The sequence below is a fragment of the Panulirus ornatus genome, chromosome 20, assembly GCF_036320965.1.
Source record: "Panulirus ornatus isolate Po-2019 chromosome 20, ASM3632096v1, whole genome shotgun sequence".
In the NCBI taxonomy this organism is placed as follows: Eukaryota; Metazoa; Arthropoda; class Malacostraca; order Decapoda; family Palinuridae; genus Panulirus; species Panulirus ornatus.
In genome coordinates this window covers 9,052,434-9,080,000 of record NC_092243.1, presented here as the reverse complement: position 1 = coordinate 9,080,000, position 27,567 = coordinate 9,052,434, and the positions used below count along the sequence as shown (strand labels likewise).

General features: G+C 43.2%; 1 protein-coding gene across 2 annotated transcripts in view; it reads left to right on the top strand.

Moving 5' to 3' along the window:
• The window catches only part of LOC139755908 (uncharacterized), a 274,125-nt gene that overhangs the window by 239,044 nt on the left and 7,514 nt on the right, over positions 1 to 27,567 (top strand). The window contains exons 4-17 of one of the 2 annotated variants that reach the window (XM_071674638.1): positions 7,154 to 7,298; positions 9,523 to 9,647; positions 11,256 to 11,459; positions 15,024 to 15,120; positions 15,656 to 15,796; positions 16,922 to 17,062; positions 17,792 to 17,997; positions 19,507 to 19,617; positions 19,810 to 20,100; positions 20,660 to 20,727; positions 22,831 to 22,902; positions 24,879 to 25,014; positions 25,847 to 25,995; positions 26,586 to 26,711. In XM_071674638.1, coding sequence (XP_071530739.1) covers positions 7,154 to 7,298; positions 9,523 to 9,647; positions 11,256 to 11,459; positions 15,024 to 15,120; positions 15,656 to 15,796; positions 16,922 to 17,062; positions 17,792 to 17,997; positions 19,507 to 19,617; positions 19,810 to 20,100; positions 20,660 to 20,727; positions 22,831 to 22,902; positions 24,879 to 25,014; positions 25,847 to 25,995; positions 26,586 to 26,711 — 2,012 coding nt within the window. The remainder of the gene's footprint in view (positions 1 to 7,153; positions 7,299 to 9,522; positions 9,648 to 11,255; positions 11,460 to 15,023; positions 15,121 to 15,655; positions 15,797 to 16,921; positions 17,063 to 17,791; positions 17,998 to 19,506; positions 19,618 to 19,809; positions 20,101 to 20,659; positions 20,728 to 22,830; positions 22,903 to 24,878; positions 25,015 to 25,846; positions 25,996 to 26,585; positions 26,712 to 27,567) is intronic. The other variant, XM_071674639.1, reaches the window with a different exon arrangement.

Below are 27,567 nucleotides of genomic sequence, written 5' to 3'. Positions count from 1 at the left end.
ATTTCTCTTACCCTTACGTTACTCACTCGATCAAACCACCTCACACCACACATTGTCCTCAAACATCTCATTTCCAGCACATCCATCCTCCTGCGCACAACTCTATCCATAGCCCACGCTATATATATATATATATATATATAAAGAGTTCCGGTTTATGTTAGAATGTTTTACGTTTCATTAACATCAAAGAGTGACACCAAATACAACTATTGCCTGTTGTGTGTGAGGCTGAATTACTCACCCATGAATAATATCAACTGCTCACTGATCCAGCCGACATTATACACTGCCGCGCGAAATGAATGAGAAAAAAAAACAAATTTTAAAGTATTTAAAGTTCCCTAAAAATATAATGACTTTACATGGGAAGTGCCTATGGTCCTTTTAGGTCTCCTTAAATCCTCCCCTTAAGACTCACATGAGGTAGTGAGTCTCGAGTCTTGTCCTTCAGTTTTGAGACGATTTGATGCATGAATTGATATATCTCATTCTTAAAAAAGAAAAAAGAAATATGAGTCTTTAGTTGGTGATTATACTGTGGAGGGCGAGGGGAGGGGAGTGGAGGGAGGGAGAGAGAGAGAGAGAGAGAGAGAGAGAGAGAGAGAGAGAGAGAGAGAGAGAGAGAGAGAGAGAGAGAGAGAGAGGTTTCTCCACAGTTTCACGATGAAAAGGTACGATCAACCAGTTAAGGCATCTTACTTGTGAGTACCAGGAGATCCTCTTTTTGACGAGGGAATCGAACTAGAAATGTCAGTATATAACCTTTTCATCCTTTTAGCTCCTCAGTAAAGGTTACAATCTCTTTGTCTCCCGTGTAGCGAAAGCGAGCACGCACGCCACTGTGTGTGTGTGTGTGTGTGTGTGTGTGTGTGTATGTGTGTGTGTGTGTGTGTGTGTGTGTGTTTGTGTTTATGTGTATGTGTGTTTATGTGTGTGTGTGTGTATGTGTGTGTGTGTGTGTGTGTGTGTGTGTGTATGTGTGTGTGTGTGTGTGTGTGTGTGTGTGTGTGTGTGTGTGTGTGTGTGTGTGTATGTGTGTGTGTGTGTGTGTGTGTGTATGTGTGTGTGTTTTTATGTGTGTGTGTGTGTGTGTGTGTGTGTGTGTATGTGTGTGTGTGTGTTTATGTGTGTGTGTGTGTGTGTGTGTGTGTGTGTGTGTGTGTGTGTGTGTGTGTGTGTGTGTGTGTGTGTGTGTGTGTGTGTGTGTGTATGTGTGTGTGTGTGTGTGTGTGTGTGTGTGTGTGTGTGTGTGTGTGTGTGTGTGTGTGTGTGTGTGTGTGTGTGTGTGTGTGTGTGTGTGTGTGTGTGTGTGTGTGTGTGTGTGTGTGTGTGTGTGTGTGTGTGTGTGTGTGTGTGTGTGTGTGTGTGTGTGTGTGTGTGTGTGTGTGTGTGTGTGTGTGTGTGTGTGTGTGTGTGTGTGTGTGTGTGTGTGTATGTGTGTGTGTGTGTGTGTGTGTGTGTGTGTGTGTGTGTGTGTGTGTGTGTGTGTGTGTATGTGTGTGTGTGTGTGTGTGTGTGTGTGTGTGTGTGTGTGTGTGTGTATGTGTGTGTGTGTATGTGTGTGTGTGTGTGTGTGTGTGTGTGTGTATGTGTGTGTGTATGTGTGTGTGTGTGTGTGTGTGTGTGTGTGTGTGTGTGTATGTGTGTGTGTGTGTGTGTGTGTGTGTGTGTGTGTGTGTGTGTGTGTGTGTGTGTGTGTGTGTGTGTGTGTGTGTGTGTGTGTGTATGTGTGTGTGTGTGTGTGTGTGTGTGTGTGTGTGTGTGTGTGTGTGTGTGTGTGTGTGTGTGTGTGTGTGTGTGTGTGTATGTGTGTGTGTGTGTGTGTGTGTGTATGTGTGTGTGTGTGTGTGTGTGTGTGTGTGTGTGTGTGTGTGTGTGTGTGTGTGTGTGTGTGTGTGTGTGTGTGTGTGTAAGGCTGATTGCATATTGAGTGATTTTTTACACTCACGTATGTTGTCGTATGAACGGTTAGATAAATCAATAAATGAATGAATATAAGGTAAATGTTATCATTTTTTAACGAATGAATATCAATGTTATTTATTAGATTACTTTATGTAATACTCGATATTCTTTATCATACGAGTTAAAGAAAAATTAAGAGAATCTGATCCTAGTTTTAGAAGCTCAGTGGATTTTTCGGATTATGTGCGGCGATATCAGTCTTTTTATGTTCACTTATTGTTTTTGGCCCGGTACGTAATGGAATTGTCTAAATACGTAAATGGCCATCATAAATGGCCATCATAAATGGCCATTGATAAACGTTATAATACCCCTGCAACTGAAAATGTTGTAAACATACCAGCCACTGTAAACCAACGGAAACACACGAGACCTATTAAAGCATTGTAAACACACACTCGACCTTTGTGTAGCTATGTAAACACAGCAATCACCGTAAACCACTGTAAACACACCGACCCTTATAACTCACCGTGAACACCTAGACCGGTGTGGATCATTGTAAATACGCCAACGGCTGAAAATCATTGTAAAACAGGCTAACCAACGTAAAACATTTCAGACTCAACGACCATCGTATACTATTTCAAATAGACGATTGTAAATCAGGGTAAACGAGGCAACCATTGTAAATTATCATAAACACACCCACCCTGGTCAAACATTGTAAATTCATTTATCCCGTTCCAGGAAGGTCATTTCTTGAGCGTAATTTCGTATAGTACTTTCATTATATTTTCTTTACTTGAAATGTAACGTAAGTGTCTACTACAGCCTATGACTTCTCAAAGTCGTAATAAGTTGGCTTGTTTTTCAAGGTAAGAAGACAGAAATAAAGCAGTTCTACCCTAGTCCATGTGAAGGTAGATCTTTTAGAGAGAGAGAGAGAGAGAGAGAGAGAGAGAGAGAGAGAGAGAGAGAGAGAGAGAGAGAGAGAGAGAGAGAGATGAGTCGTAATGAGTTGGCTTGTTTTTCAAGGTTAGAAGACAAAAATGAAGCAGTTCTACCCTTGTCCTTGTGAAGGTCGATGTTTTAGAGAGAGAGAGAGAGAGAGAGAGAGAGAGAGAGAGAGAGAGAGAGAGAGAGAGAGAGAGAGAGAGAGAGAGAATGTACTACCCCCCGTCGTCCTTCTTCTTGACCTAACCATCACCTCGAGGTTCAATTTGCCCAAAGGTCAGGTCACAAGACAATAGATATCTCCAGGGTAGTGAAGGGTCACACTTGTCGTGGCCTGCATGGCTTACCAGAGCATAAACAAAAACATCATGATCACTTTACATACACGCATCCACTCCACAAATCTGATCTTTAATCCGTATCTTTAATTAAAAAAAGAAACATATATAAATAAGGTGATAGATGAAATACACATTACATAATCACATTACATAATCAAAAGAGTGGAATAGAGTTGTCATAATTACAGAATAGATAAAATACACATTACATAATCGAAAGAGTGGAATAAAGTTGTCATAATTACAGAATACAGAGAGGAAGGAGGAGTGAGGAGGAAGCTATACATAACTAAAAGAGTAGAATAAAGTTGACATGATTACAGAATACAGAGAGGAGGAAGCTATACATAACCAAAGGAGTGGAATAAAGTTGACATGATTACAGAATACAGTGAGGAGGAAGCTATACATAACTAAAAGAGTAGAATAAAGTTGACATGATTACAGAATACAGTGAGGAGGAAGCTATACATAACTAAAAGAGTAGAATAAAGTTGACATGATTACAGAATACAGTGAGGAAGCTATACATAACCAAAAGAGTGGAAAAAGTTGACATGATTACAGAATACAGTGAGGAGGAAGCTATACATAACTAAAAGAGTAGAATAAAGTTGACATGATTACAGAATACAGTGAGGAGGAAGCTATACATAACCAAAAGAGTGGAAAAAGTTGACATGATTACAGAATACAGAGAGGAGGGAGCCATTGTGTGGAAGTGGTTTTTTTGTGTGGTGACGATCTACATCTCTGAAGAAATTATGTCCCAGCCTCACTCATTGCTCAAAGGCAACACGCCAGAGCATCCTGGGAATGGCTTAATGAACTGTGTCTCCTACACTACACTACTGCCGGCCTCGGAATTTACTTCGTCAGGAGTAGGGGGGAAAAATATGAAATGCGTCCACAGCAAGGTTTTTTTTTTGCTGTGTTATTTTCACTATTATTGTTATTATTATCATTATTATTATCATTATTATTATTATTATTATCATTATTATTATTATTATTATTATTATTATTATTATTATTATTATTGTTATTATTTTTATTATTATTATTATTATTATTATTATTATTATTATTATTATTATTATTATTATTATTATTATTATAATTATTATTATTATCATTATTATTATTATTATTATTATTAGTAGTAGTAGTATCATCATTATTATTATTATCATTATCAATTATCATTATTTCTATTATCATCATTCAGTGCTAAGCCCAGACCATTGTATCCAAGGATCGTACCATTGTTCTTTGAGGTCGTACCGTTGTGATCAAAGGTCGCACCATCGTACCAAGGGTCATACCATTGTATACCGGAGTCGTACCATTGTGTGCAGGGTCGTACCATTGTCCACAAGGGTCGTACCATTGTCCACAAGGGTCGTACCATTGTCCTCAAGGGTCGTACCATTGTCCACAAGGGTCGCACCATTGTCCACAAGGGTCGTACCATTGTCCACAAGGGTCGTACCATTGTCCACAAGGGTCGTACCATTGTCCACAAGGGTCGTACCATTGTCCACAAGGGTCGTACCATTGTGATCAAGGGTCGTACCATTGTGCTCAAGGGTCGTACCATTGTGCTCAAGGGTCGTACCATTGTGCTCAAGGGTCGTACCATTGTGCTCAAGGGTCGTACCATTGTCCACAAGGGTCGTACCATTGTCCACAAGGGTCGCACCATTGTCCACAAGGGTCGTACCATTGTCCTCAAGGGTCGTACCATTGTCCGCAAGGGTCGTACCATTGTGATAAAGGGGTCGTACCGTCGTGCTCAATGTGTGGGGGTCGTCACACCAAGACAACATTGCTTGCTACACATTCAACTAACAACCCACCATCAGACAACTCACATGTTACCCACCTGGTGGGCGGCCTTACCCCCATTATACCCTACCTTCATCTCCTCACAACTCTTAACACCACAACCACAACGCGTAGAGAGAGAGAGAGAGAGAGAGAGAGAGAGAGAGAGAGAGAGAGAGAGAGAGAGAGAGAGAGAGAGAGAGAGAGAAACGAAAACTTCAGTCAGCTGAAGAGTTTATCAAACACGGAAAGACAAAGAGAAAAAGAGAAAAAAAGAAAAAAAACAGTAGAGGGGGGCCATTTCGTTCCTTCATCATACACGTTCCACGAAGGAACGGCATTCAGTTCTCTGTCTGCTTTGCAATCGTTGCAAATACTCCCCTGCCCCCACAATCAGAAGTTTGAGACAGCGAACAGAGCCAAATCAGTAGTGATTTGGCGTAATTTTCCGGGAAATCTGAGGAAAGTTGGGGGTGGTGGAGGAAGGAAAGAAGGAAGGAAGGAAGGAAGGAAGGAAAGAAGGAAGGAAGGAAAGGAAGGAAGGAAGAAAGGAAGGAAGGCCGTTGTGGTGGAGTTGAGGAACATTCTGATCAGTTTTCTCCTCCATGGTCCAACTTTCCAGTGACCACCATGACCTGTCGAGGCCAGGTCTGTCATCACCTCTCTCTCTCTCTCTCTCTCTCTCTCTCTCTCTCTCTCTCTCTCTCTCTCTCTCTCTCTCTCTCTCTCTCTCTCTCTTGGGAACGGTGGGAGGAGAACCACCTTTCCCCACCAGAGATCGGGGATCCCATGGGTGAATTAGCGACACGCGTGTCCCATAGACTTGGGGCCACTGTCAACAGTGACTCCAGGGGGTTAGGGACACTGTCAACAGTAGTAACTCCAGAGAGTTGCGACTCTGCCGGCAGTGACTCCAGAGATTTGGGGGGACACTGTCGGCAGTGACTTCAGCGGGGCCTCCAGAAGACAAGGAACGCTTGGCAGTGTTTTCAGTGATATATATATATATATATATATATATATATATATATATATATATATATATATATATATATATATATATATATATATTTATATATATATATATATATATATATATATATATATATATATATATATATATATATATATATATATATATATATATATATATATATATAAGACAAATCTATCAGGTAATAGGCAGATAAAGTTGCCCGTAACACATAAATTCCTTTCTTAAGTTACCTTATTAAGATAATTGCCCCAAACACGAGGGTTCTTCCTGCCCAGCGACTCAGAGAGCTTCCACTGTGTTTACCTACCCTTAACTTCTTCTTGGTATTGACTAAACTCTATTTTGAATTGCGGTAGGCAAACAGCTGGTTCTCTCTCGACGTGTCTGCTTAACTTTAAATCTTGTTTGACTTTTCTCCAGCGAAGCAACGCTTAAGACATTTTTTCATTTGTCTTTCCCGAGATGCTGTAATGAGCCCATCCGGGACACACGTCTTTAACGGAGAGCTCAATGCTATAATCCACAGAATACAGACTAGATTCGCTTTTCCATACACGAATTCGTCGGTCACCCGACAGCTATAGTTTGTCATTTCATAGGCCTTTCTTCAAGTGATATTTTGTGTCGAACAGAATCACATCAATTCTAAAACCTGTGAAACAGCAGGATTTTGAGTCTTCAAATTGGCCATGTAGGGAAACTTATATGACTTTGGTAAATTCATTACTTGTGAGAACTGTGAGAGTTATCTGTACCATTTACCCCGCCACCGGCATCTCCTGCTACCTAAGATCCCTCGTTCCCGAGTCGCTGCTCGGCGCCACAACAACATGGAGGCCATCCGACCTCGTATACGAGACCGCTTCAGCGACAGCGCCATCCCAGCCATTGTGAACTTTATCAACAATCAGTGGACTGCCACTCTGAAAAAAAAAAAAAACACTTGTGTCAACACTGTCTGTTTAACCCACACTTTTCAGCAGTTCCTGTGTTTGTGTTGTGTATTTTCTCTGTATATATATCCTTCAGCCGGAGGCCATTGACCAAATCGTTTGCCATTATTATAATCAAATTATCATACTTTTTATCTTTTTTTTTTCCTTCCCCATGTGTCTGGCACCAGAGGTGGATATGCATCCTCTGCAGTTCATCCCTACGTGTCAGATGGCAGCAGACATCTGTCGTGATAACCCGTGGTGCAAGCAACGCCTCGATCTCTTCCGTGCTACGTGTAGGTTCCGTGACGGGCACTGCCGGAACCCAGACAGGTGAGTTCCGTGTTACGTGTAGGTTCCGTGACGGGCACTGCCAGGAACCCAGACAAGGTGAGTTGATGCTCCGTGCTACTTGCTAGTCCCGTGAAGGGCAGTGGAGAGAAACCCGGGCACTATGGTACCTAAAAAAGGAAGTCTGTGTTCCCTGTTACGTACAAGTTCCAGAAGAACTCTAGCGGTAATGAAAGTTCCGTAATTCAAACTATTTTGTAAATTGTATTTTTTTTCTCTTTTTTACATTTCTTACAGGATAGTAACGTACAGATCAGCCGTTTACAACTTCTCCAAAATGATTTACATTGTTATAAACACAGTGCTTTGAATGACTGACCCTCACCCTTGTTGTACTGGTTAAATGCACGGGAGTCTGGAGGCATGATGGGTTATTTATCCATTGAGCATCATTACTGCACAACCATTTTCTATGAAAGGTTCTCTGGTTTTACTCAGGACCCATTACCTCACAACCATTTTCTATGAAAGGTTCTTTGGTTTCACTCAGAACCCATTACCTCACAACCATTTTCTATGAAAGGTTCTGTGGTTTCACTCAGGACTCATTACCCCACAACCATTTTCTATGAAAAGTTCTTTGGTTTCACTCAAGACCCATTACCTCAACCATTTTCTATGAAAGGTTCTCTGGTTTCACTCAGGACCCATTACCTCACAACCATTTTCTATGAAAGGTTCTTTGGTTTCACTCAGAACCCATTACCTCACGACCATTTTCTATGAAAGGTTCTTTGGTTTCACTCAGGACTCATTACCCCACAACCATTTTCTATGAAAAGTTCTTTGGTTTCACTCAGAACCCATTACCTCAACCATTTTCTATGAAAAGTTCTTTGGTTTCACTCAGGACCCATTACCTCAACCATTTTCTATGAAAAGTTCTTTGGTTTCACTCAGGACCCATTACCTCACAACCATTTTCTATGAAAGGTTCTTTGGTTTCACTCAGGACCCATTACCTCACAACCATTTTCTATGAAAGGTTCTTTGGTTTCACTCAGGACCCATTACCTCACAACCATTTTCTATGAAAGGTTCTCTGGTTTCACTCAGAACCCATCTCATAAGACTCCTGCAACCCAGAGCTGCATTACTTCCTTCCAGTAACAGGGAATCGTAGACTCCTTTGTTGAAGTGATATAGTTTCCCTGACACGATCGTATTGCCAGTGATGGAATAGCCTCGTCAGAGGGGGGACTATTCAGTCGCGGTGTGATCTCACACCATCAGCTTGGATGCATCCTGTTATACACGACCGAGATGTGAATGTCAGATGAAAGATGCGAGTTGTATCATGAATAAAAGTCGAGAGATCTTGAGACAATTCCTAAACTCGTAGGTAAAAAGAGGAGGGGAAAAATAAAAAAAAAATTGGAAAGGAAAACAGAGTTTATTCATTACTGCCAACCAAGTGCAGGATATTGCTCACAGAAAGAAGAAGGAGATAGATTTGGGATGGGAAGGTAATGATGATGGACAATGGCGGGGATAAAAGCCATGAGGACCATCCCAGGCTGACCTCTATATATATATATATATATATATATATATATGTATGTATATTTGCGTGTGTAGACGTGTATGTATATACATGTGTATGTGGGTGGGTTGGGCCATTTCTTTCGTCTGTTTCCTTTGCGCCACCTCGCTGACGCGGGAGACAGCGACAAAGTAAAATATATATATATATATATATATATATATATATATATATATATATATATATATATATATATATATATATATATATATATATATATTTGTCTCGTCCAAAAGGTCATTCATGGTCCCTTACATTAACCCTCTGCGTGAAATGGGGTCAAGCTTTGAATATTGGAGTGTTGAGTTTCAAAGAACCTTTGCCCTTACAGTGAACCTTACTGGCCTTGTTAAATTCACTGAACTTCGTGACCTAGCTAGTGCGCTACCCTTAGCGCCTGCTCTCAGGAAGGACTGATAATGTCCTAACATTAACGCCAATGGCAATATGCTAACCTTAGCGCTCTTGTCAATGCCCTAAGATTAACGCCAGTGGCAGCATGCTAGCCTTAGCGCTCTTGTCAATGTCCTAACATTAACGTCAGTGGCAGCATGCTAACCTTAGCGCTCTTGTCAATGTCCTAACATTAACGCCAGTGGCAGTATGCTAACGTTAGCGGTCTTGTCCGTGTGCTAACCTTGATGTTCTCCCCACCACCACCAGGGAGGACTGCCTGAAGACGTGGCTGCAGCTGCGGGAGACGCCCCTCCTGGGCTGCATCTGCCCCGACGGCCAGGACAAGAGGTGCTCCCGCCTCTACTCCCTCGTCAACGAGAACCCCTGCGTCGGTAGGTCCTTCATCTCCTTCAGGAGTTTCTCTAGTTCTTCTCTCGTAACATGTGTAAGAATATCGAGGATTTCAAGTCGTATTTGAATATTCCAAGCAAACTCATGTTCCTTCCCTGTTTCTTCTAACGTCACTTTGAAATATTCTAATGCTTTGGGGGATTAGATCTAATATGATACTTGAGGATTAGAAATTACATAATTTCGAAATGTATTGACTGTCATATGTTTTATGATGAATAGGTATTGTCGTCTAGTGAGAGAGAGAGAGAGAGAGAGAGAGAGAGAGAGAGAGAGAGAGAGCCATGTTGTGTGCGTGTGTGTGTGTGTGTGTGTGTGTGACTGTGAACTGTGTTACTGTTGTGTGAGTGTCAAAATTTTGCCATTTCCTAATAATCTTGGATGAAATGATTTTAAATATATAATTTTTCTTCCAATTTTTACATGTTCAAAAATATACGGGTGTAATCCTGACAGATGTTTGTATTTTGTTATCTGTTATAATTATGTTGAGGTGGGGGAAAAAAAGAGTCATAAATTATATAGGATAATGACCTACATGGAATTACTTTCAGGATAATCAGGTCAACCATCATGAATAATACCTGATATTAATCACGTAGTATTGCCAATTATCTAATGATTAATGTAACATCCAAAACGCGAGTTTCATACAGGTATTTCACAGGGCACAAAAAGGATCCAGTCACTTTTCTCAATCAGAGAAACACTTTTATCAACCAGACCTCCACTTTTGACAGCCAGACTCCGACTTTTATCAACCAGACCTCCACTTTTGGTAGCCAGACCCAAATCTTTATCAACCAGACCTCAACTTTTGGTAACCAGGTGCAAGTCTTTATCAACCAGACCCCCACTTTTGACAGCCAAACCCAAATCTTTATCAACCAGACCCCCACTTTTGACAGCCAAACCCAAATCTTTATCAACCAGACCCCCACTTTTGGTAGCCAGACCCAAATCTTTATCAACCAGACCCCCACTTTTGGTAGCCAGACCCAAATCTTTATCAACCAGACCCCCACTTTTGGTAGCCAGACCCAAATCTTTATCAACCCAGACCCTAACTTTTGGCAGCCAGACCCCCAGTTTTTGTCAGCCAGGCACAAACTTACCGGGAGAATCAGGAACTGTCGCTACTTAGCCAGGGGGAGAAAGTGAACAGTTCCTTCTCGGGGGGTTTTTAACCTCAGGTCTGTTCTCTTCCCAAGGTATGTTCATTATAACAATGGCTCCTGCCTGGCTCAGTTTTGGCCCAATTAGTATATCAAGTTATAACTCATGACCCTAGAACATACTGTCAGTTGATAGCAGTTCATGACGCCAGTTGCTGAGTGAGTGTTCGCGTGGCTCATGGCAAAGCTAATCTCTGACGACTCTTACAGATGTAGTCGTGGACTTTATGTGTTTTGTGTGGCTGATAATCTTTTACGTATGTGTGTGATGTGTGTGTGTGTGTGTGTGTGTGTGTGTGTGTGTGTGTGTGTATGTGTGTGTGTGTGTGTGTGTAGCGCCATGCTTGGCTGTGCGTGTCGTCAGATTCATCAGTTGGTGGATGCAGGAGGTAGTACATGTCCCGTGCCTTGCAGGGGAGAGCTACCCTGGGCGGCTGACTGTCATGTCGCGGGTCTCGGCCGCCCTGGGCACACCACTGAGCCGCCCAGTTCCAGCGGCCACGGCTGCAGCCACACTCCTCGTCATCTCCTCCTCCCATGCTGAGCCCCTCCTCCCTATCTCCACCATCCACCACCACCAACACCACCACCACCAACAACAACACCTGCCCGCCTCCAGTACGTGCCCTCAGAGCCGACGTTCTCACACACACACACACACACACACACACACACCTGCCTGATGACACCTGCTGACACCACACACCTACCTGATGACAAGCACACCTGCTGACACCACACACCTGCCTGATGACACCTTGCTGACACCACACACCTGCCTGATGACCAGCACACCTGCTGACCACCACACCTGTTATCACACTCGTCCCTCTCACACACCCCCTACCACGCCATGTCTCGTATAGACACACATTTCACAGCTCCACACAACACCACAACATCTCCCACCACAACATTAATGTCAGGGTTCAGCATTTACATCTTTTAGTTCACGATATTTCTTTCCATTAATATCAAAGAAGCTTTAACACTGCTTGCGCTTTTTTCTTTTCGACCCACAAACATTCCAGCTAAACCTACTCAGTGACCACACACAAGCCTGTGTACAGACGACACGTTATATCCGGGTTAAGCTTCTATCATCAGTCACACGACCACACTGGCCACATACATTGACTCACAAACACTACTAACCACAATCAGGATCAGTTTTAATGGCGGGTATCCAACCCTATAGTTTTCCTGTTCGAACAGTGTACATAATGATAATCAGACCAATAACAATGACAATGATAAACACTCCACAACCAACACCTTCTTTGATCAGGTGATCAGGTCTTATTACACTTGTGTGTTGGAGCTTCCATGATACGAGACGTGAGCACACCCTGGGACTTTGTGTGTCGTCAAGTGGCACCGTCGAGAGAGAGAGCACATTTGCATGACGCGTCTTGCACCCACCCATGGCACTTGCCCTGAGCACTTACCTACCCTTTGCACCTACTAACTACTACTACTACTACTACTACTACTACTACTACTACTACTACTCTCTCTCTCTCTCTCTCTCTCTCTCTCTCTCTCTCTCTCTCTCTCTCTCTCTCTCTCTCTCTCTCTCTCTCTCTCTCTCTCTCTCTCTGTACCTTTCCCTCCTCACACGCACCAGTTGTGTCGTACTCTGTGTCCTCTCCACTCACTCCCCCCCTGGCAGCCCACGCCAACCATCGCACCGCTTTCGATTGAACGGCTTTCCTCAGTGTGGTTAAAAGGATTTTTTTTTTGGTGTTTTGGTTTTTAGAAGAGAATACACTAACACTTTCAGGCAAGAATGATTATGCGATTATTAATCCCACGGGATTATTATACCTTTTTTTTTTTTTTGAAGATTATCATCACGATGATTCCTGACAACTTCATTTTCTTTAAGTTTTCCGTTTCTTTGTGTAGATATTTTTTTTTTTGTTTTGTTTGAATTTATGGATTTCGTTTCGAAAGGCTGTGATAATTTGCATATGATGACGCTTGCCGATGACCCACCATCTAGTGTCATCAGATTTGGATTTGTCTAAATATGTAAATCTTCTTTTCAAGATCAAAGAACTCTTAATTAGAGACAAATAATAATTACCTCAAGTAACTTAATAAGTTGAAGTCATTTACATAAACTTAATTGCAACAGAGCTGTTCAGACAACAAGTCATCTTCATAATCATGCAATATATATATATATATATATATATATATATATATATATATATATATATATATATATATATATATATATATATATTTCATTTCCTATCCTCGCAAATTTAGATACGGTTCTAAGTTTCTGTTGACTCTGGATAAACTGACTCAAAGTCACTTGTTTGCTTCTCTGTTAACAATACCTGTAATGAAGTCCAATTAGTGCGGCCACACAGTATCTTATATAAATCATTAACAGCTTTTTAGATAACGTGAATAAGGTTGTTTTTGCTGAACCATTTCTACTTTACGGGACGAAGTGATGGTCGAATAGTCTTGTATTGTTACCATGGACGTGTTGTCATTGAAAGACTGGGAATAACAACCCAATTCATCCTGGAATACATAAGCTCATTGTTGGGCGATGGGGCTGGTGGGGTGGGATGGTAAGATCAAACATGATTACTCCTGACAGACATAATCTTTGAAGCACCAGTGAAAATATTACGTATATTTGACGACTCGAAGGTCTTAAGAATTCTTCTCTTAATGAGCAAATCACACGAAAGAGGGAAAGATCAACGGGGTTGGATGTTCCTTTGTTTGAGATGGTGTTCATCATAAGTCTAAAACCCTTTTAACTTGTCCTAAACATATGGCAACAGCTAGCCAATCCTGTTGTGAGGTTACGACATAATACATACCTCTTCCCTGCCGTAAAGCACACAAGGAATCTAAACCTTTTAGTGACGTGAGTCAAACACATTACAGCATTTGATGTTCTGCAAGTGAAACATGCAACAGTTATGAGTCCGTATCATAATCAAGATTATAGTACGAAACCTTCCATGTGTTTTAACATTATGTTGTGACACATCCCATCACATGCCCAGAATGAGTAGCACAGGCAAAGAGGGAAAAAAAAAAAAGACATCTTTGGTCATACAACCTGGAACAGATTATGTTCCCTCCGGCGTAGCAAAGCCTTTCCAGTGTCTTGGAGGTAATATCAGACAACGTTTCCCAAATTTGTAAGTTGGCCATACAATTGAAACCTCTCTTCCCAAATCTGTAAGTTGGCCATACAATTGAAACCTTTCTTCCCAAATTTGTAAGTTGGCCATACAATTGAGTCCTTTCTATTTCAGTGTAAATACTTTTTATTTTTCTTTTGTGTTGCACTTTCTTTGTAGACCATCTTTGGTCTGAGCTTACGAGTGGGTACAATGTATAACAACACGTCCTCAAAAAGCTAATATTGAATATGTATCGAGTTCGATCATGTGGTCAACTCACTATACTGGGAAGGTCTTGTGTGGTGGTGACTGTAATAGAGAATGTGGTCAACTCACAGCACTGGGGAGGTCGTGTGTGTGGTGACCAAAGACCATATATGGCAAACTCAGAACAAGAATAGGAAGGTTGTGTGTGGTGTTAGGTAACTATAAAAAAAAAAAAGGACGACCCTCCGCTGGTTCCAGAGTTGGGGAAGTGGATGGGTTTGGGTTAGATGTGGAGGGGAGAGAGGGAGGGAGGATGAGAGAGGGAAGGCGGGGAGACAAGCAGCACGTAACAGCATGGGGATGTTAAGCATGGTGGAATTAGATGCACATTTGCACTGCTTGCAGCACACTGAAGCACTACTTAAAACCACTGATCAGTTAGGGAGTAATGTGTGTCGGTAAGAGCACCTACTTCACCCTTGCTGACCCTGGCTGTAGATCCATTCTAAAATCAATGTCTCCTTCCATACGTAAAATTAACCGAACGTCTTTGATAATCAAGATATTAAATTCTACCTCTGTTTCTTACTTTCAATGAAAACTATCAATGCAGAAAACAAAGAGAAATGATGATATTTCATTGTCATACTTTGAGGTGAAAGAACTTTAAAGGATAAAACACATAAGACATATCAATGAAATACTTTGAATAATCAAGTTAGGACGTTTTTCTGATAAGTGATTCCATTTCCCTCCCCTCTGATGGCGTTGTTGTTGTTGTTGTTCCTCTTCCCCCGCCGCCGCCCTACAGAGTCGGATCACAACGTGTCGCTGGAGCAGCTCAAGCACGTGGCGGGCACGTGCCACACGGCCCTCGAAGACTGTGTGGCGGACTCTGGTTGTCGAAGGTAAGAAAAAAATAAAATGTAATTATCCTGACTGCCATTTAAGAGCAGCTGTAGTTGGTTCTGGCGATGATGGATATGTATTGTCACAAGTTTTAGTTCAGTCGACTTTATAGTCTTCTTCTTTCCACTTTTCGCTTCTGAATTCAATCAAATTCAAAGTTCTCTTTTCATTCAAGCATCGCATTGTTTTTGAAAGAGTTCTCTTCATATCCTCGAAGAACAGCTCACAATCTTCCTTCTCAGTCAGTTTTAGGAACTTCCTTCATTCACACGTTTTGCAATCATATCTCGGGTTTCTTTTTCGTTTTCACAACGCTGAAACCCTTCAGTATAAAATCTCTTTTAGATGTAGTGGAGGTTTCTTTTTTGTTTTCACAACGCTAAAACCCTTCAGTAGAAAACCCCTTTGAGTCACCCTAGATGCAGTGGAGGCAGACAAGTCGTGTCCTCTCAACCCCAACTGTTGTATAGGTTGGTATTTGTCACCTGCGTCCACTCGTCCCATCACTCAACTTGCCCTGGTCTTTCCCCTCAGCCACCTGGAGATGGTCAGCAAGCACTGCGACACAGCCTACTGTCACCAAGACGCCTGCAAGAGTTCCATCCAAGACATTTACAAGTACTTGTTAGAGACGGACTTAGACCTGGCTCTCAAGATCGCCCTCTGCGTCTGCAGGTTAGTAAGTAGTGGCTCCAAGAGGGTGTCTACGTTGTTCTCTAGAGCGACCCTTGTCGATAGAGTCTTGTTGAAATCATATTTCGGGAGTTGGGCGTCTGATGATACGTTCTCCTGGAAAAATAAGAATGTAAGGTTGACATATCCTTTGAGAAGGTTAGCGCCTCATTTATGTTTCCAAGTGTTGCAGCGACTTTGAGATATATATATATGTGTGGGAGGTGTTTGAACAGACGCTCGTTGAAAGAGGTGCTCGTCTTCGAGAGGTATATCGTGCTTTCGAAATAGAAAAGGTATCAGACTCTTAACAAGAGCTAGACATGGATCCATACCTCCGAGGCTGTTGCTGTGGTTGCCCGAGACAATGAATGCCTCCGAGGCTGTTGCTGTGGTTGCCCAAGACAATGAATGCTTGAAGCATCACCGAACACGGCGACCAGAAGCATCCCCACATTCAGTTACTTACAAGGAACTTGAGCTTGTAAATAAAAGGAAGTTTTCTCGTTGTCTGGGGAAGGGTTTGCTGAGACAGTCTTCCAGGGAAGTTATAAACTTTCCCAAGAGGGTTTAGGCTCCATCATGCTACCAATAATCATTTACTGACAAACATTATCAAAGACGAAGGCCCTCGCGAGATTGCTAAACAAATGTCATTACTTCTGCCATGCAGTCTAACTTCTGCCATGCAGTCTTAACTTCAGCTGTACAATCTAATTTCTGCTGTACAATCCAGTTGCTACGTCTTCATTTCATTAATCTTCATGTAAGATTTCCCAGAGTTATGTGTGTGTTTCTGTGATTTGAAATACCGTGTGTGCTAAACGCAGTTCTTTGCAGACTATCAAGTTTTCTCTGCTCCTGTGGCCTTGTCTTCCTTACTTAGCCCACTCCCAGTAGCCTGCGAATTAAATCTTGTTATCCTTCTTTATAGCAGCGCTTAACGAAGATGCTTAACCTAGCGTAAAATCAGTGAGGAGGTGAGTCTTGCAAAGTGCCCCACACACACACACACACTCCCAGGAGAGATAACATTACCAACGCATCACGTTACCTCGGAATGCAAAGTATGTCGCTGTATCATGGCGAACGACTCACACCTCTCTCACCCACTCACTCCCCGTACAGAGACAGCAGCCAGATGAACCACGACAGGTGTGTGAGGGGTCAGCGTCGCCTCCACCCACCGTGTGCCGTCATGTCCGACTCCGTGTCAGCCAGCCAGTGCCACATCCTCGGTCGAGACTGTCGCAGCAACCGAGTCTGTAGGTAAGCCATGGGAGAGAGAGAGAGAGAGAGAGAGAGAGAGAGAGAGAGAGAGAGAGAGAGAGAGAGAGAGAGAGATTAGGGCCATGCCCTCGTCTGATTTATTTAATAATCTTAAAAAGAACTCCTGACAACCAGTGACTATCATTTACAATCGTTAAGCACTACATAACTAACAACCATTACCCACGACAGAACTACCACTAACGACCGTTAACCACCACAGAACTACCGCTAACGACCATTAACCACCACAGAACTACCACTAACGACCATTAACCACCACAGAACAACCATTAACCACCACAGAACTACCACTAACGACCATTAACCACTACAGAACTACCGCTAACGACCATTAACCACCACGGAACTACCACTGACGACCATTAACCCCCACAGAACAACCACTAACCACCACAGAACTCCCGCTAACGACCATTAACCACCACAGAACTCCCGCTAACGACCATTAACCACCACAGAACTCCCGCTAACGACCATTAACCACCACAGAACTCCCGCTAACGACCATTAACCACCACAGAACTCCCGCTAACGACCAGTAACCACCACGGAACTACCACTGACGACCATTAACCACTACAGAACTCCCGCTAACGACCATTAACCACCACAGAACTCCCGCTAACGAACATTAACCACCACAGAACTCCCGCTAACGACCATAAACCACCACAGAACTCCCGCTAACGACCATTAACCCCGCAGGTACAGGCTGGAGCACTACGAGCTGTCGTGTGCCGCTGACACCATGACGGGCCGGTGTGCGGGTCAACACCAGGAGTGTACCAAGGCCATGTTGGGTCTCCTGGGCACTGACCTCCACACCAACTGTGTGTGTAAGGGCAACGCCTTCCAGGACGTCAACCAGTGCCTCGCCTGGAAGCGGCTCCTCTGGGGCAACCCTTGTGTAGGTCAGTTTTCCCAGTCCTCGTACCCCATTTTGCCTTACTTCCCCCATTGTATCTCAGTCTGTTTCCACTGCTGTATAAACAGTCAATCCAACTCCAATGTAAAAGCAGTTTAGGGTCTGCCAGTGTCCTACATAAAGCTATCAAAGTCCAATGTCATTTTATGGACGTTAGCAGTAATCTGGGACGTTGCATTGGCCTGATGCTTCTCTGACTACGTAATGGCCAGTTAATCCAGGCGACAGAATCGGTCATCGCTTCCGGTATGACGTTGTAAAAATATCTTCGTAAACTCCAACAGATCCGAAAGCTTAATTTCTATTTTTTTTTCTTTTTTTTTCAGTGAAGCGAATCGATACCTGATGATGCGTGATCTCGTTAACTTTATTCCTTAAATAAAAGTCTTCTAGTAAATATGATACTTTACAATTAGCCTCTTTGATCAGATATCTAATTTGAGTAAAACCTAAAAGAATGTCATGATTTGATTTATGGTTTTGACCAGATACCAGTTTGAACAACTTTATGGCTTACATCTCAGACGAATTCCATGAGTGAGTATTCATGAGTATCATATGAGGCACATCTCGGAAGTATTCTATGAGTGAGAATTCATGAGGATCATATGAGGTGATCGATATAATCCCTGCATCACAGTAAGGTAAACTTTCACCTCATTTTTTACGGGATAACTTGGTGATATAAGCACCTCAACTTTTGGTTTCATGTCTGCTGAGTTTACGTGAACACTGAATTTTCAAATACCCTAAGTTTACATATAAAGAGTTTACACCTGCGACGACTTTGCATTTACTCTGAGTTTACATGTATTCTGAATTTACATGCACACTGATCTTACATGCACATTGCTTACAGATGCATACATACACAGTGAGTTTACAAGTGCACTGAATTTATCTATATACTAGCTCGCATTTACACTGAATTTACATAGACACTGAATTTACATGTACACCTAGTTTACAGGTACTCTTAGTTTAGATATACTGAGTTTACATTTGTATGATACATTTGCCCACTATACTTACAATTGCATTGAGCTTCTTTGTGCACTAAGTCTACACGTATGCGAATTTTGCATCCTCTTAAGTTTGCATGTGAGTTTATATGCAAAACTTAGTCTACATGTACACTGAGTTTACATGTATACTGAAAAAAGATGGACATGCATCCAAAATGAAGTCTAGGAAAAGTGGATTAATATAGATTCAAAATATGCCATTTTCTAAAAGTATATTTACTCGCGCAGGTTTTACTTAATATGATTATTATTTATTGCTTTCTAAGCCCACATCGAATTTCTTTCTTTATTCTTTTATACGAGTGAAAATATACGGGAGTTTATAATCTCTCTCTCTCTCTCTCTCTCTCTCTCTCTCTCTCTCTCTCTCTCTCTCTCTCTCTCTCTCTCTCTCTCTCTCTCTCTTGCCTGTTGTGATAACTGATGTCGACCCTCTGATATTAACCCGACCCATCCTTGTTTGTTGACAGTGGAGTCTCAGCTGACGTATCACCTGGCTCAGCTGGGGCTGGAGGCCGATCTTCTGGCGTCCTCTTTTACTGACGACCACACTGACCGCCTCCCAGGGACTCACGATTACGGTAAGCTGGGTCTGCGGAGGGATGGAAATTGAGAGGGAAGAGAGCCTGAAAGGGAGAGATAAAGATGATATGAGATACAGATGATATGAAGAAAGGAGCTAGACATATCGCATGATAGCATTCATTTATAAGATATCTTTAAAAACAAAATTGCTGTTGAACTGACACCATTCTTCTCTAACGTGTCTTCAGGAGAGGAAAGCCCCGCGGCTCAGTACACGGTGGGTCGTGGTGACCACCAGAGCGTCCTGGGCGGAAGGCATGATCCCCCAGTCGACCAGAAGGACGGGGACGCTGACGTTGTAGGGGAGGAGGAGGAGGAGGGGACGAGGCTGCAGGCCAGGAAGGTGGCTAGCACCGCCCAGAGCGATCACACCTTACCCCAGGCAGCTCCTGCTACCCCGTCCTCAACTACGACCACCACGACTACCACTACGACCATCACTACCACCACTACCACGCCCACCACCACACTGCCCGAGAGTGAGTACCACGACCACCACGACTTCCTCCCTCAAGTTCTTGCCACCACAGTTAGCGTCATTATCTTCAACTGTACTACAGTCACTACTAAGACACGAATCTCTACTACTACTACTACTACTACTACTACTAGTAGTAGTAGTAGCAGTAGTAGTAGTAGTAGTGCTGCTGCTGTTGCCCCTGCTACAACTACTACTAATGATAATTATGATAATGATAATGATAGCAATAATAGTACTGTGCCTCCGTGGTGTAGGGGTTAGCGTTTCTGGCCATGACGCACTCACGGGCCTCCCGAGTTCGAACTCGCAAAGGTTTGAATCTTGACAGCGGCAGTCGGTCCATAGCCAACCCAGGTGTTCATCCTCACCTAATGGCTGGTCAGCATATTAGATACCTGGCTGTGCATTGAGCATCATCACCACAGTCACCTCCAAAAAACATTGTTACTATTTCCACCAACTATATATATATATGTATATATACATTTCATACATATTCGCCATTGCCCGCCTTAGCGAAGTAGCGTTACATATATGACGATACTTGCGTGTTGCAGGGTACTGTGTGGTACAGCGGACGTGGGACACCACCACACATATCATCGAGGAAGGGAGCAGCATCAGGGTAAGTGGCTAGCCTCCCTGTTTGACCTCCAAAACTTCTGCTCGCTTTGTTGTTTGTCTGAGGTGGTATATGGTGAATTACAACGGTTCATTATATCAACTACCATGTCTGATAGACCGAAACCAGACCTTCCCCCCGTCCAATGTCTTTCGCACATTCTCTTCTGTTCTCTTCTGTACGTTTTAGCCTTCCATCTGATGCATCAGTTGTCCCCATCTCACACTGGAGGTCCTTCTCTCACTCCTCAGTCACATAATCAAATGTTCTGTACGACACCTTAAGCCACATTGTGATGTCCTTTTAGAACACGTCTTGTGACTTCATGTTGGTGTTTATACGTGAGTCATCAGGGACGTCGCGAGATCCGTGGACGAGGACATTGACCAATATCATGGTGTACTCTAGAACAAACGTGGGTGTGTTTACCTACGAAGGTGCTGCCAGTTCATGTAGAGTTTGTTGCTGGTGGCTTCCAAGATCGGCTCCCTGAGCATTATGGCACTACCCTTAGGTAGGATAATGTGGCCCTTAGCCTGATTCTCAGGGGGTCAGGTCAAAGGCTATGCCATCATACCTGAAGGCTATACCGTCGGACTCAATGTATCATGCACCAGTCACTGGATGACTCTCTACACATTCTACATGATGTATCAGTGTAAAATTCCTGGTACGTCTGTCAACCTTTCCCTTCCTCTCTCTCTCTCTCTCTCTCTCTCTCTCTCTCTCTCTCCTCCTTGTCTTTCCCTTCCTCTCTCTCTCTTTCTCTCCTCGTCTTTCCCTTCCCCTCTCTCTCTCTCCTCCTTGTCTTTCCCTTCCTCTCTCTTTCTCCTCGTCTTTCCCTTCCTCTGTTCCATCTTAATACCTTTAGAGACTGTAATAGGGGAAGGGGTTCTTGTCCTTTGTCCCCTCCGACGCACGCTACACTGTACAGGAGTTTTCGTCTCCTGACGGTGTAGCTAAACAGAAATGCTTTATGTTTTGGTTTTGAGAATAATGTAAATTTACAGATCAGTGACGATTACTCAGAGCTGAGTCTTTATCTGTCGTTTTTGTCTGTCTTTTTCTATCTGTTATTTTTCTTCTCTTTCCATCTGTGTCCCTCGACCTTCTCTTTGCTTTCCTTTATGTAATTCTCATATTTTCAAATCTATCTCTACTTAATGCTTACAAATCCGCTCAATATCATGAAGTGTTTGTGCTTCATTCTTTTATAGGGGACTGTCCCGCTCATCTCCAGGACTCAGATTTTGTGTGTAATGCATCATATACTTTGGCAATGTTTTAGGCTGCCGAGCGTTGGCCTTGGCAATGTTTTAAGCTGCCGAACGTTGGCCTTGGCAATGTTTTAAGCTGCCGAACGTTGGCCTTGGCAATGTTTTAGGCTGCCGAACGTTGGCCTCGAAAGCCATCCTGAAGCCACCAGTCATAATCTTTTTTTTGAAAAGCCCGTCCGTACTTTTCGTTGACGCCTATGTTGGTAACACAGCACCGCATCTTGAACAGTCAGTGTTCTGTGTCTTCGCTGTTCTCTTTGCCTCGTGAGTTTGGACGGTCCTGTGATGGGTTGAATCGGTGTTTGTAGTAACGCAGCGGTTGTTGCTGTCCAAAGCGTAGACGGGAAGGTGTGACCCGTGTTTGTCTGGAGAGTGTGGTCTCAGATGAATGTATGTGTGGTGATGGGGGTGGTGCTTGAGACTGATTTGAGACGGTGGTTGGTCAGGGCTTGTCGACTGCCTCCAGTGTGTGTGTGCCTTGCCAGTGTTCCGCTGGCTTTGGGTGGACTTGTGACGAGAGGTTACTGAAGCATGGGGGAGGGGTAGGCATTTTACTTGTACCTGGAGAATTGGTGGTTATCTATAGAGTGATTTGAGTGGTAATGATCAAATGCTGTTGCACTGAATATAACGTGATTGGACAGGAGTAAGCATCTTTTTTTAAATACGTTGCAAATTATTTGTATATGAAATCATTTCATATAGGATGATATTGACTAAAGAAATATATTTAGAAGATCCTAATATATTTCATACACTGGGACGGTACGCATGAATTTTATCATTAAGATCATGTTTTATGTTTGTTTTTTCTTTCTATGTCTTACAGCTTTACAAGGAAGGAGACGAGGACTGTTCCGAACTGTGCTTCTGTGAGGTACCTGAGCAGACCAGGTGTAAGGTAGGTAGACCTGGTTCAATACATGTACTACTGCATGGTAGACGGTAGACACACACACACACACACACACACACACACACACACACACACACACACACACACACAAAGATAACCTGCCTACCTACGAGTACCTACGACGAGATCTTGCCACGCAGCACGGCCAGCGCGTAGGGCTCACCACATGGGAAAGGCAGAGAGAGAGAGAGAGATCTATGACACAAAGGATGAACTAGATGAACAGCAACATTCACAGAACACCCTTCCCTTTCGTATATGTGGTCAAGCGAAGAGTACGTACTGCTTTGCTAACCAGAGCCTTGAGGTGTTTGCTGCCTGATGTGGGCCTTAAGTAACTTAATCTTTCAACATATATATATCATCAACCCTTCTTGCAGAAAACACACAGACACACTCAGGAAACACAACTCAAAACTCATCCACATATCAACCACGCCTTTAAACAGAAAAGATACGAAAACCTTACTTAAAATCTACCATGAAACAACCTCTGACCCACCCTTCACTCTTACCCACCCTTCACTCTGACCCACCCTTCACTCTGACCCACCACTCTCACGCAACGCACGGAAGACCTAAAGGAACGCCCCACGCAACAGGCCACGACAAAAAAAAAAAAAAAAACCTAAAGGAACGCCCCAGGCAAGAGGCCACGACAAAAAAAAAAACCTAAAGGAACGCCCCAGGCAAGAGGCCACGACAACATACATCAAACTTCCATCTAAAACCTTGTGGCGTATTTGTAACCTAGGCACTTCAAGACCTCTCCTGTTTACTTGATGATATAACAAACACCTGGAAACTTGCCATCGTAGTACCATTCTTCAATTGTCCTACACCCTCGTCAGGATCCAAACTCCTTGCAAACTGACCCATGGCAGAATCATCTGAAATATCCTACTTTCACCAGCTTAGCTTGGTTTGAGGTCCCGTCACTCTCCTACCACACTGCACACCTAACTCATAGAGCATGTGTTGGTTAGCCTCAACCAAACACATCCCTCCCTCCCGCACAGTATCAGTGGCAATCATTAGCAGTAAAGCATTTGACACTGTCCCCCCAACACATGATTACACGAAAGTTATAGTACCTTACACAGTAACAGAAGATGAATGAATAAATAAAATGAGAATAATGCAGCCAACAAGATACCACCAATCCAGAGTTATTCACAAATGCTTCACCTGCCAGAATCTTCATGCTACATCATGGTACGTCAACGTTCGCTTATAAGCAGAATTAACCCCAAAACCACATCACAGGACCCTGACGCTACTGGGAAAACTACAGACATTCAACACTGCCTCACACACTACCACACGCAGTTTGAAACTGGCCCAACGAGACCCTGTCATCCCATTAAACCCTCACAGACAAGCCCCAGCTTGCACCACCCTCCCTTCATCTTGAACGATCGACAACACCAACTCATCAAAACTCTAAGTACACCAAATAGCACAGACAAAACTCACATGAAATTCACTTTCTACACTCACAAACATCCATACAAAGATCATGGACAGATGACGCCCCCTCAGGTCATTGACCGATACAAGATTTAGACAATGGGGAAAGAATTCTTTATAACGTCCCCCTATAAATGATGTATCCACTGTGCCCTACACTACAGGACGGCTCACCAACAGGCACTCAAGTTTGCCTTCTTCTCCTCCTCACCTCACTCACAGAAGCTGGAGGTTACCGTTACCCTATTGCCCCGATCTTACCCCACAGGTGGTGAATGGAGCTTGCCCTAATGTCCTAACCTTTACCCACAGGTGTTGGACCTCACTTACTTACCCTACCCTAACCTTTATCCAAAGGTGGTGAATGGATCTTACCCTAATGGCCTGACCTTTACCCCACAGGTGCTAAATGGAGCTTACCCTAATGTCCTAACCTTTACCACACAGTTGCTGGTGGAGCTTACCCTAATGACCCGACCTTTACCCCACAGGTGCTGGACTGCGTGGAGAGTCGCCCGTGTGAGACCAGCTACGCCGTCTACAACCACAACGCCCCGGCCTACCAGGCCTACCGGGGCGAGTGTATCTGCTACACGGGGGACTTCATCTGTCAGCGACCTAGAGCAGGTAAAGGTCACCCCATCAGTCACCCCGTTAAGGTCAGCCTCCCTCTGCAGGGACTGCATAGCCCTTAAGGGAGGGCCATATTGGCGGTGAAGGCGTGAATAGTCTTAAGATATTCTGTTAAACACCTAAAGAAGGTTTTCTCAAGATTTGACGACTGGTGGTTATAACTTAACAATGATGGCATGAACGACCGTGGTAGTCTATGGATAAGTTCAAAGGCCAGACAAGCAATCAAACTACGGCAACAATATTCAGATTATATTTTCTACTCTTGATGTCTAGTCACAAAGACCTATGTACTGTGGGCTTTTTTTTTGAGGGGGGAGAGTGCTAAAGCCGCCCATGTCTTTACGCCGTCGACAGACACTATTTCATTCCAAGAATGTTTCTAAGTCTTCTGGTAATTGTAAAGTATTATTATCATGCTTATTTCAGAATTCTGAATTCAAAAATGTTGATTTATGTGGTGCTACGTGCTAACTGGAATCTAATCTTGTGAATAATACCAAGAGAAATGTCACTTCATATAACCCAAGAAATATTCAAAAGGAAAAGGAAAAGTATTCACCAATATCACGAATAGACTCTGGCTTCGGTACATCACACGTGCTAGATAGAGACTAGATATGTGCAAATGAGTCCATTGTTTTTTCTGTTCCTGACGCTATATCGCAAAGGCAGGATGTGCAGTTATGTATAAAAAAAACGTGCGAATACGTGGAGTTTCACCTTACCTAAGGCTCAACCTATAGATGCATCATTTAGAAGAACTGTAGCAATATCGGCCAGTCTAAAGTTGTCTTGTGTTAGCAGTGGATGACATGTGTTCCAGACGAGTTCGAACTGCCGACGGGCCTCTTCCTCCTGCTGGGGTTCAGCAAGACGGAGGAGGCGCTGCTGAGGAACGTGACACAAGGTGGCGCTGTCGACGCCCTCATCCCACTCCAGCTGATCTTCAAGACCATCTCCGCCAACATGGGAGTCAGTATCTCCACCTGTTTGTAGTCTTATGTTGTAGTTTCGTAGACTTGTCGCGTAGCCACAGCCACCTCCACCCAAGTAGGCGTCAGGAACGATGGTGATGGAATCAGTCGTGTAGACCTGATGTAGTTGTACTCACCTTCTTCCAAGTGAGTAGTCGGTGACTCATGTTGCACACTATGTGCTGAAGAAGTCCAGCAAGTAGATTTAGTTACCTCCGCCCAAGAGAGCGCCAGTACTCCCTATCTTGGTTCTAGTCATCTCCACCCACGTGAGTGTGTCAGCACTTGCTCTTGTCGTCTGTGCTGTAATCCAGTTATAGTCTTAGCCATCTTAGCTCGCATGGGTATCACCAACTACTCCTTTTCTCCCTGCCATCTCATGTTACAGAGGCAATAGTTCCTTATGTGTTTCATGGAAAGCACTTACTTTACTGCTCATACTACACGTCCCTAGCTAGCTTAAAGCGATCAAAGTCTTTGGGACTCTTTTTTTTCTTCTTCTTTTTCAGTTAGGATAATGACAGTTCCATTCTCGTCATCAGGCTTCTGAAGGTTACAGTATTAACACCAGTTCTACTGGGATTCCAGGAGGAGTGTCGCCTGGAACTGTCGCAACACACGGCGGACAACCTGGTGCTGCAGGTGAGGTATTTCCAGAGGTCGCCCGGCGTCAGGAACAACACCTACACCCTCTACATGCTGCAGGAGGAACGGGTGGGTATTCCACGTTCCATCTTCAGAGGCCGAAGGTTTAGTCTTTTTATACTGATTAACAATTTTAAATCTCTTTGATCAATTTCTTTGTGCTTTTCTTGAGTCCATAGCAACATCTCAGTATTAACATCACGACAGTATTTATGTACCTAACTACGTTTTATCTTTGCTTATGATTTAACATTTCACTAAAAACTAAAACACCTCAAACAGAAATCACGTTTGGGAACATAACATTTCTGGGACGGTAGTGATTTCTGATTAATCATATGACGTTGCTGAGTTGAAGATTCATGACGTCAGACACTTCTAACGCCATGCCCGTCTTCCAAAATGAATTTTGGCTTCAAGAACTCAAAAGGTTGATATGTAACGCCATCTGTCCTGCTGTATGTGAAGATAGTTCCTTACAGTATCCAAGTGAGAGTCTCTTGTGCACTGAGAGTTACCGTGTCTCCTGCTCTTAACAATGTCCGTCACTGGAGAACCAGTGGTTGTTCGTTCATTGACAACTGCGATCATTCCATAACAAGTGATGGTTTATATAGACGGACAACACTTACATCAAATCTAATGGTACTTCATGTACTTAAAACTGATGGCTTTACAGAGCTAGTTATATAGCTCTTGCATCAACAACTGTCGTTATCATAGAAAATCTGATGGACCTGACACTGAAACTATCCAAGATCTTACTTCTTGGTTCCAGTACTAACAACAGGCACCATTCCAGAACCTATGGTTGATCCAGTACTAACAGCTGCTACCATTCCAGAACCTGTGGCAGATCCAGTAAAAACAATTACTATCATTCCAGAGCCGAGGATAGTCTCATCAGAAACTGGTACCGTTGTAG